The 11590-nt window shown below is 34.5% G+C and overlaps 1 protein-coding gene across 1 annotated transcript; it reads left to right on the top strand.

The window, feature by feature from the left end:
* The first annotated feature begins 75 nt into the window (after positions 1-75).
* On the top strand, positions 76-11183 carry LOTGIDRAFT_235319 (hypothetical protein). The gene is made up of 17 exons (XM_009064496.1): positions 76-382; positions 726-824; positions 1565-1663; positions 2125-2229; positions 2571-2669; positions 2907-3008; positions 3208-3312; positions 3717-6250; positions 6619-6766; positions 7020-7211; positions 7333-7438; positions 7689-7768; positions 8070-8263; positions 8847-8930; positions 9174-9255; positions 9454-9569; positions 10890-11183. Exons 1-17 carry the CDS (start codon positions 173-175, stop codon positions 11038-11040), a joined length of 4506 nt encoding a protein of 1501 aa, XP_009062744.1. The 5' UTR covers positions 76-172; the 3' UTR covers positions 11041-11183.
* The last annotated feature ends 407 nt before the right edge of the window (positions 11184-11590 follow it).

Raw genomic sequence — 11590 nt, forward strand, 5'->3', positions numbered from 1 at the left:
AGGACTGAAATGACGTTTTGGGGATAAAAACGGTACATGACGTTTTGTTAAGACGTCCTTAGATACGGCTAATGTCTTGCTTGGTAAGTTCCATGGCCATGGTTTTAATGGTAATCCTGTGAGCATTTTACTAATTGTTTTGTTTAGAGTGGTTAACGGGTAAAGATTTATAATGCCGTCTGGCAGTAAAAGAAACAAAAAAGATAAATCGATCAACAAATTAATGATGAATTCACCGAACGGCTCCACCAAAGTGACCAAAGACAAAGAGAGCCAAAAGCCACAGCAGACTATGTTTGATGCTAGTTTGAAGACCCTGGATAAACTCTTCAAGGAATCCAGCGCAACAGACATTCTAAAACTTGGTCCCAGGCCGGAATTGGTAAGTACATGTACATTTTTACATAGTAATTTGTTTCTAAAATTGCACTTTTAAAACTTTATCAATTGAATCATTAAATAGAACATTCGGCCTTAAAGGGTACACAAACCCCACTGGTGGCAACGAAAATGACAAGCTTATTATACAGTTATAGCTTAAAGTTAGAGTGATTGGTGAAATCAGATCTATGCATTCATCTGACCTAATAAACATCGGACTTTAATGGGCCCAAACCTACCTAAACCCTTTCGCCTACCACTTTTATGTCATTCAATGGAAATGCCTCACTCAACCCTACGAAGTGCCTGCAAACTACATTCAAAATGATTGGTTTCATTTAAAGCTTGGTATGACACCTTTAGCGATGGCAGCCTCTGTTGGTAATGTTGAAGCTGTTGTAAAGCTCCTGGCTGCTGAAGCCGACGTCAATGAAAAATCAGATGTAGGTAACCTTTATCTCTTTTAATCAAGAGCAGTAAGATAAGATACAATATAATTTCATTCGCAGTGGTCTTAATAACCCATTGATTATATTGACATAAAGCCGCCACAGATACACACAGACAAGGACGTAAACAGAGATTATAGTACTTGTTAGCAGTAAATGGCTTAAAGATGGGTTCCTTTATTTTCATTTATGAAATTGAAAAATTCTGATCCTTATATGAATAGAAAGTAGGGGTATTCTAATGACTTGGAAAAATACTCAGTTTATCTCACTTGTCCATAATTAATTTATAATTATCTCAATTAGGAGAGAATTACCAACAGAATTCCAATGAGTGACCGATCAAAAAAGATCAAAAAGTATTTTTTGTTTATCCAGACTGGACATTTCTGATTGGTTAAAACTCTTAATACGCAATAAGAACATTTATAATGATATGATTAAGAATACATGATCATTCATTAAAAACACCGATTATTCAAAAAGTTTGCTTAATTTGACACTAAAAGATAAGGAAACCCATCTTTGAAAATCCAGAATTATAATTAGGGCCTATGATTTGTAGCATGTGACATCAAAGTATATAGTTGATTTTGGTTATTTTGCGTCAAAACTGAAGATAAAATGAACTACAATATTATTGTCAATAAGGAATGAAAATTTGTTATCAAAGTAATGCCCATGTTTCTGAATTGTCATCGATCATTCCAATGTTGTACAATGTTTCCTTTTAGAAAAACACAACAGCTTTAATGCAAGTTATTCACAGTAAAAATGTAGATATTGCCCATTTACTGTTAAAACAGGGAGCGAGGCTAACAGATAAAAACACGGTTCGTTTTTCTGATTTGATCATACGAGAGATTTTGGTTTGTAAATAAAAAATAATGCAAGTTTCGCATCCGCTAACCGGCCTTTCGTTGACAACTGATAGTCATCTTCACTCATAATTCCAGACGACCCAGCTGTAAATGGGTACAGATAATCCAGGATCAATGCCAAAAGGTTTGGCCAAGGACCAGCTGGTAGAAAGGATACTGTGAACCCAAATTGTTATCCTTGTAAAATATAGTTGTTTCTTTCTGTTTCGAATTCATATTGAGGATATTTGTAACAATACCCGAAGTTCAAGCTACTTAAGGAACCGAGAGGATGACACCACTCTTTTCCCATAAAAGTTTGAGTCACTGAATCCGAAGATACTATCTCAACCTATGCCAATCATCCAATAACCAAGGTTAGTCGCGTTGGATCCTATATGAGTGGATTTCTTAATTAAATTTTGCGTTTTCAGAGTGGGGATAATGCTTTTATGATGGCTGTTTGGTCAGGGGAGGCTGATTTAGTCAATAAAATGTGGCCATATAGACAAGATTTAGATATTAATCACCAGAATCAGGTAAAACGTTCATATCTATCTACATATGGTTTTTATTCTTTATTGACGTGTGTGTATGGAGTGGATCAGAGGGAGTCCCTTTGTGATATTTTAGAGGAAATTGGTCATGGTGGGTGTCAGAGAGAAAATTATCTAATGTGGCAAGTAGGAGATTACATACGCGATTTTTGAAGTCTGAGTTTTTCCCTTTTTTATGACCCGAGGGGGCGGGGTGGCATGGCCCAGAAATTACCGTCTACATACGCCACTTCTTTAACTCAAGGAAAATTTAGATTTTAGAACAAACAGGTTGTTCGTTATAAAGAATTGAAATAATGTTCTATGTTATCTCTCAACTTCAGGCAGGAAATACAGCCCTTCATCTAGCAGCCTCAAAGAAATGGGAAAATGGTATTCAGTTTTTGTTAACAAATGGTGCCGATACCAATCTTCAAAATAAAGTAAGTACCCAATCTTTAGACCTATTGAGTATGAACCGTTAGCCAAATTAAGAATGTGGCCCACAGCTTTAGTCTGAGGAAAGAGGTCGACATTTGATAACTTTAATTTAATAACCTTTTCAATGAAGGAATTATGGTTGAACTGAAATTGTACACTATAATTCGTGTTTGTTTTTGGAGAAAACACAAAATACTTTGGTCCCTACTGCATAACTTTGGCTCTCTTATAAATTTTAGGCTGGTTTCACACCACTTATGACTGCTGTAAAGCAAGGTGATATGAAGGCAATTGAAAAATTAGTTAATCATTCTTATACAGATTTACTTATAGAAGATTCGGTAAGTCACGGGATTCCTTTCTTCTACTCGATTTGAATGGGTACCGTACATTATAAATTCATAGGTCCTACTTGGACCCCAATTACTATTAGTTTAGCTCCCAATTATATCATTATAATCTACGCAAAATCTATCATTTAAGTCTGTAGCTTTTAATTTCCTTTTTGGTAGGCTATAATATATGCTTAACTTTTTACAGGAGGGTCAAACAGCCTTGTGTAAAGCCATTTTAAATGAAAGAGGAGATGCTGCTCAAGTGATAACTACAAAATTGTCTGGTTTAGACAAAATAGTTTTAAGTCAGGTTAGGAAAATTTTCCTCTATAAAATTGTACTTGTAGAAAGCATATTAGCCCTATAAATCCCCGGCAACGGTATACGACGTTCGCGAGGAGCTGGTTATGCCAGATTTGTCATAGTCATGTGTCTCCAAAATTCAGAATTGGAATGATGTTTAGGAAATTGGTTATAAAGTTTATCCAAGCACTCAACATTTAAAACACTAGGAGACAATATAACTAGTATTATTGTGTTATTTATGTATCATTAAAACCGTGATCTAAAAGTGACGAATTCCCAATAGCCTTACACAGCCGTGGACTTCCACTTTTTTGCATCACTTGGTAATTTGTAGCGTTGAAGAAAGCAAGAGCAAATGTTGTCATGTCTACACTAAAAAATTGAAATGGGTTGGTTTTTCTTTTCTAGAATTTAGTTACCAAACTGTTAAAGCCACCAGAAGATTGTGATAATCAGGTTGATTTTTATGAAGAGACTCTCTATCCTGTGTTATTAACAATGTGTAAATTTGACGAGTTTAGATCGTCTCTGTGCAGCTGTAAACTAATAGGTCATGTTATAAACATTGCTGCCAAACATGTAACCAGTTCTCAAATAGTTACTGCCAGTTGTTTCATCTGTACGTTATTGATGTTCAAGTATTCATCTGGTACTGACGAGCGGTTTGTAGATCAATTTATGGTTTGTAAAGGTCCAGAATTTGTACTACATGTGCTCAAAATCTATGAAAATCTAGAAAATGGTTTAAGTCAAGATTCCGAGGTAATGGCCAGCTGCATCTTGACCTTAGTACCAGTATCAGATTCAACAACCGGCAAAGAGTGGATTAAACAAAATAATCAAAGTATGTCCAAGTATATAGAAAAATTGAAAGTCTCAAATATTATGAGCAAATTAACATTTATTGATGAAGGTTGTCGCTGTAAGTTGAAAATAGCCTGGAAAGAATTTATCAAGTTGTATGAAGATACTATTGATCACCAAAGACAACAAAATATTAACCAATTACTGGAAGAGGAAGAACGAGAAAAGTTGAAGAAGGCTAAGAAAAAAGATAGAAGAAAAACCAAGAGGAAAAACCAAAACAAGAAACAAAAATTCGAAGAAGGAATGATAGATACTGCAGCAATAAATGAAAATAATCATTCAAAAATTACACCACAAATAAAAGACAAAAAAACACCAAAAAATACAAAATATCAGCCATTAAATTATGATAACTTTGATGATAAGTCAGATTTAGACGAACCATTAGAATTTGGATTTACAGTGGATTTAGATGCATTAACTGAAGACGAATGGGTTACTGTTAGTACGAAGAAACCGATAACGAAGCCTGCTCCTAAATTAACTCCACAAAAACAAGCTATAACTGCAAAACAAGAAATGTGTAAACCATCAAAACAAAGGCCAAAGAATGAGAAAGTAGAGTCTATCAAAATCAAAGATGGTAACCTGAGCTGGGCTGATATTGCTCGAAGTAATATTCAGTCAATTGAAAAGCAACCAGATTTATCAAGTCCAAACAAAAGCCGCACAGAATCTCCAGCTACATCTGTGCATGATTATTCACTTGAGGGTACAAACGAAGATACACTTTCAGAAGAGGAAAATGTAGCAACTATAGAAGCTCAAGTACCTAAAGTCCAAGTTTCAGACCCAAATCCATATGAACACGATTTTCCAACGCTAAACGATAGAACTGATTCTATCTGGGGACCATGCCCCATTGATACGGATTGTTCTAATTCCAGAGCTGCAGAAATATATTCTGCATCCTCAACTATGGACAGACAAGCCGATAATCATGCCACTTCATGTCGACCTCCACCCGGATTTAGCGAGATTAGGCCTACGGAAAATTGGTGGGATAATATGAATACTTTGAAGTTCCCTCCATTTGGATTTCAACCTAATCAAACAACCACAACTTCAATTTCACCAAATGCTTCTAGTCTATCTCCACTTAATCAAATGCAGTTCATGGCATCATTTATTGAGGAACAACAACGTTTATTAAGTGCTTCTCAGTCGAATGGAGGAAGTAGCGCTACAATGTTACCAAATCAAGAACTTCTATCATCAAAACCAGTTGAGCATACTTTTCAACAAAACGAAACAACATTTCCCGTGAACTCGGTTGGAGGAACGAACGTTTATGGCCAAATGACCAAAACATGCATAAATTCATTGGTGCATAATATTCCAACTGTAGATGCTTTAAAGATTTCTCATGGAATGGACTCTGCACATAATCTTCCCCAACCTAAGCAGCTATGGCCTGATCACTCCAATGATTTTGATGGCTATTTGGAGAACATATGGAAGAACGACACCATTCTTTCTTCGGGGATTCAACAAACTCTTCGTGGACCTTTACCAGGACAAGCTATATCGGATACTGTATTATATCCATCTCACCTACGAGACGATGGATCTGTTGACCCAGAAACAAGTTCAGATTACTCTACTCAGTCATCAGATACATGTAATACAGATTGTTTCCCTTCGTTTCACGATAACAAAGACTATATGACCACATCTTTTTTATTTGAAGAACTTGCAAAGGATCAAGTCAAGAAGCATGACAGGAAGTTATCCGAGTATCCGTTGTTTAGAAACAGTCCAAATCATTACAATACTGATTATTATAAATCTCTTTATGGATTAATGTCCAAGCACCAGGAGGCCGATAAAGATCAGGAAGCTGATAGCGAAACATCACCACTTCCTGAATGGGCTCTTGAACCTGACAATCCAGATTATGAAATAACTTCAATGCCATCATTTTCTCAATTCCCCAATGGTTCTATGACAGGGTATGTGAGTAGAAAATGGAAAGGGAGGTTAAATGAAATCAGAAGACTCCCAGAGAAGATGAAAAGACAGATCGGTTCTATTGTCATACCATTACAATCAGCTCTGTATAACATTAATGAAAAGTAAGTTATGACTTTTCATTATGAAATACTTACTCACTTTTGATATACTTCCTTGTGTAAATGTCCATTAGCTGCTACCCATGTTTCGCTAAAATGTTATTTTGGGTTTCATTTTGCAGTTATTTTTTTTATTTGCGAACCATAGTAATGAATATCGAACTACAAGTTCTTTTACTTCACATTGATCTTGAATGGTGCCTCTCACATTCAGATTGCATGTACGCCCACGAAGCGCCAATTTTGCTCACAATATTATTGTACGAAGGGAACACAGATTCAAGATTCTTGCATCCCAAAAGATCCCTAGAATGAAGGGCATAAGGTTTATAGTAACCATGTTCTGATAACCTGTGCTGTTACTATTTCAGTGGGAATTCAGTTATATTGGGCCATTTACTCGATGGTACAGAGGTAGCTGTAAAAGTTGTTGACCCAAAACTCTACTCTGTTAATTCTGAACTCATGGAAAGACTCCAAGCTGCCGAAATCAAACACAATTTTCTTTTGAAATATTTGGTAAGTCTGCGACAGTTAAGAACGGTTCATTTAGGTATCAAGTTGATTATGGAGTAATACAAAAACCATATACCAACCGAACACAATCAGAAACTCTCGTAAGGAACGGTCACAATCTTGAACTGAAACGGGCATTCGGATTCGAAAGAAGAGTATGATAAATATGATAATATTTCAAGGGTCACGCTCACAGTGAATACGTTTTTTTGTTTTGATCTAACATAATGCTTATATTTTGTATGTTTCATTGTAGGCAATTGGAGAAACTAGTAATAAACAATACATAGCTTGTGAGTTATGTGATTACACATTGGAAGAATACATGCATATTACTTGTTTAAATTTTCAACATGATGCTCTATCTGCTAATAAATTATCGTGGCAGTTATTAAAAGGTCTACATTATTTACATACAGAATTCCTGCTGCCTCATGGAAACTTGAAGGTCAGTGGAACATCAGTAATGAATTGGGACCCAAATAATAGTTGCTTATTATAATTATGTCATGGTGGATGTCGGTTAGTGAGTTTTGACCCCGTCAAATGTAAACATTTTTTAATTTCAGCCACAGAATATATATGTTGATTTTGATGGTAAATTAAGAATTGGAGGATATGGTGTCAATAAAAAACACAGATTGTGTAGAATGTCGACAGCACCTTGCAAGAAATGTATGTAAAGGATCTCGATATTTAAAAATGCCATCTCTCCCTGGATATCTCGTCGCGTGATGCTGATATCATGGGAATAATGACAACTATAGTTTTTTTTTCTATTCTGGTCCAGGACAATCCTGTTAGTCAGTGCCCCAGAACCACACTTATGTGTAAAATGGACGGGGTTTTTGGACGGTGTAATTCTATGGTAATACCTCAACAGTAGTTGACTCAATATTTGTTAATTTCTGAATAATATTTTCAGTGAAACATGAAATTTGGAGAGCTACAGAATGTTTAGGTGACAGTGAAAACACTGTTTCTACTACTAGTTCTGATGTTCAGGTAAAAAAAAATATCTTGATATTAGATGCTATCTTAACTTCTTATATTTGTTTAGGATATTACAAGATATAATATTTCTTATGATTAGTTAAACAGTATATCACTGTTAATAATGAAATTTAATGAAACTGGGTTTTACGCCTTTATTTTCTTATTGATAGCGGTATTTATGAAGCCAATTTTCCAGGACAGCGACATTATTTTTATGCAAATTGGTTTTTGAACGTAAACACGTCAATAGCTGAACTGTTACGGAACACGCTACTTCTTCATCAGTCTTTGATATTTATTAAATAAATAGGTAGCGGGAATGTTGATACATTATATTCTTACTGGTGGAAAACATCCTTATGGTGAAAACCCTTATGAGATAGAAGTCAACATTTGCCAAAATTGGGGACAGATGACATTTATTTCCGAAGAAGCCAATGATCTTATCTCAGCCATGTTGTTTTCGGATATTTCAGCAAGACCGACTCTTGAACAATGTTTGGGGTGAGTATCATCGAACATCTCTGAATCTCACTATCATAACATCTGGATAGACCAATTACAAACAGTACCTAACGGATTAAATATACAGTATGACAATCAAATTATACCTTTCGTTGCCACTTACAATTCTACAGCTAAAGATAGCTTGCGAGGCAAGGTAACATACGACCACTACCAGATGTCAGAAATGATAACAAAATCTTTAGTGGCTTAATAATGAATTTTCAAATAATCTTAAAATCATCTACAAGTCAAGGCAAAAACATCAAATTCAAACATTTAAAATGTCTCATTGCTGTACACACAAGGGCAGTAACTCGGAAACTGTTCATTCGATTATCACCAATTTCTAACTTGACGAAGATCTCATCATGCATATCTATGCATCATCAAGATTGGATAAAAACTGTAATCTCTATCGTGCCTACAATCGAAATTTGATTAAATCTAGGGCAATAACACCGAAACCAATCATCCGATTAAATCATCCGGATAAAAACTGTAGTCTCTATCATGAGAGTTTCTCTTATAAAACCTTGTACCATAACACTGTAAACGTTAGGTGACATCTTTTTTTTTTCAGACATCCATTTTTCTGGTCGGATGAAATGAAATTTCGATTAGTTTTGATAGCTGGGTCAGACGTTTTGAAAGAAATGAAAACCGGGTAAGGAAAAGATATTGTTCTTGATGGGAAAAATATGAATCTGTAATATATTTATGACTTTGTCAGCTCTTCATTCAGGAGCTTGAGAAGACTCGAACTAATCTTAGTAAAAATGAACTAAGTACTATAAACCAAATCCAAAATCCAAAACGACATATTGACGAAACATTTGAAGCACCTAATGAACTTTTCACATGAGGAAGTATATCATTCATAAGTGATCTTTTTTTTATTTTAAACCAGTGTACCTGTAACAGGAAATGGTTCAACTACAATGATCGACTTTCTAAATGTTGTTCCAGCAGAAAACATCAGTCAAGACTGGGTAAGTCAACATAGTATACAAATCCATATAATCCGAGGTAGGTCTATACCTTTGTACTACTTTGGTTTCATCTTTCCTCTAAACACCACAATGGCATTGACCTCATAATTTGGGAATTCTTTGTAAGCTATAAGCCCTAATAGGTACCTGGGCATACGAAGATCGTTTTGTTCTTTCATTTTTATTATCCTATTTCAGATGGCTGATTTAGATCCAGTTATACTGAAAGATATGAGATCGTTCCGTCAGTATAAAAATTCACTTGCTGAATTAGTATTATTCCTTTACAACTGTTGTCTACATTTCGACAAAATGTAAGTACATGTATTGATCTGTAGTAAATCTTTCGTCATAAAATCTAAATATGATGTAATGTAGTAAATCTTTAATCTTAATGTTTAAATGTGATATTTGTAGTTAATCTTTAATCAAAAAGACTGAATGCGTTCTCGGTAGTTTATATTTAATTAGAACGTTTGAATACGAAAACCTCTGAATACAATATCTTATATATCTGTATTAATTTTTAATTGTCAAATCATTATGTGATGTGTGTTAATATAAAAGCTTCATCGGATAATCAAAGTGTGATGTTTGTAGTAAATTTTGCTATCTAAATGGTATATCTTTAGTACATCAAAATTATAAATGTAGTAAAAATACTCAATATGACGTCTGTGGTAAATCTTTAATCATAAAATGTGACGTCATTAGCAATGTCCAAATGTGATTTCTGTAGTAGATCTTTCATCATAATGTCTAAATGTGAATGTCTGTAGTAGATGTCTAAATATGATGTCTCTGGTAGATCTTTCATCATAATGTCTAAATGTGATGTCTGTAGTAAATCTTTAACCAGAAAATCAAAATTTGATTTTTGCAGTAACAGATTAAATCGGGAAATCTTAATAAGAGACCAATTGTAAATCTGTAATAATATAAGTCTTAATGTGATCTTTTGCCAGAAAGTATGAATGTGGTGCCTGTAGTAAATCTTTAATCGTGTTTTTATGCAGTAAACCTGGAATCATCAAGATAAATCTTAATAATCCAGAAGTAATTACTTTAATTATCTTTTGATATACAGCGTATGTGCAAACATGAAGTCAAATTATAACCAAGTAAATAGGTAACAAGTATCTCTGAAGTAATACGCCCGCATCTCTCTGCGTTGACGTATATTGTCGGCACCCCGTCCGTCCGTCCGTCCGTCAACATTTGCTTGTAAACGCTCTAAAAACTAATTTTTTTATGGAATCAAAATTGAAATTCGGTATGCACATATTCATAACGAAGATCAAGATCGAATTTAAGCCAGTTTCGACAGTTAGAAGCAGAGTTATTGCCCCAAAACCTGTAGTTATATCATTTTTGAGAAATTATCGCCCTTTAACCTCTATACAGTAAGTGCCTCTATCTACATCAATTGCTCGTAAACACCCTAAAAACTAGAGTGTTTGAAGGAATAAAATGAAATTCGGTATGTGCATGAAACGAAGGTCCGTCGGCCCGTTATTGCCCTTGCCCCAAAAACTTGAATATTTACCATCCGCATGCCGTGGTGGGCGTATATTGCTGTGGTCCACTATCTTAAATAATGCAGTAGGTTGAGTTTCTCCTATCATATTTTTCAGGTCACCAGCAGCAAGAGAAGTTATGGATGATCCATGTAGATATTTTCCTGCTAAATTTCCTAATTTATTTATGGCAGTTTATAGAGCAATCAAAGTTTCAGATCGTGTTAACAGAACCTGCTATAAACCATTCTACTCTCATTGTTCCTAGATAACCCAGATTTAAACAAATGTCTTTACAAATGTCTTTCAGTTTTACAATTTCATATTTTACACTTTTACTTTTTATATTTTAAATAATTTTTACAATAATATAATGTTTAAAAGTGAATGAATTAAAGAGTGTCTTTTGAATTTTTGCTCTACAATACTTTGGTTCCAGAAAGAAAGATTTCATTTTTATTTTAATGATCAATTTTTTGTGGTTAAGACAGATATCAAACATTAACCACCTAACATATGATGATCTAATTCACCAGCAACTGAGATAACCCACTGCCCCAAAACCAAACTTACAAACCAGCCTTAGAGAAAAATATACAGTGTCAATGAGTTGGATAGGTATTCAAAGTAGTCAGGCCAACAACCACGAATCACTAATTTGAATTACCAATTTCACAAATCAATTCTTCAGTGTTTATTATACAATAATTTTATTTACTATTTACAATAACAATGGTATGAACAACAATAATATAACATAATAATAATAGCATCTTGACCACATTCATGTCAAAAAATAGTAGTTATTCTTCCAAGGA

Source organism: Lottia gigantea (genome assembly GCF_000327385.1).
Source record: "Lottia gigantea unplaced genomic scaffold LOTGIsca_63, whole genome shotgun sequence".
NCBI classification, from domain to species: Eukaryota; Metazoa; Mollusca; class Gastropoda; family Lottiidae; genus Lottia; species Lottia gigantea.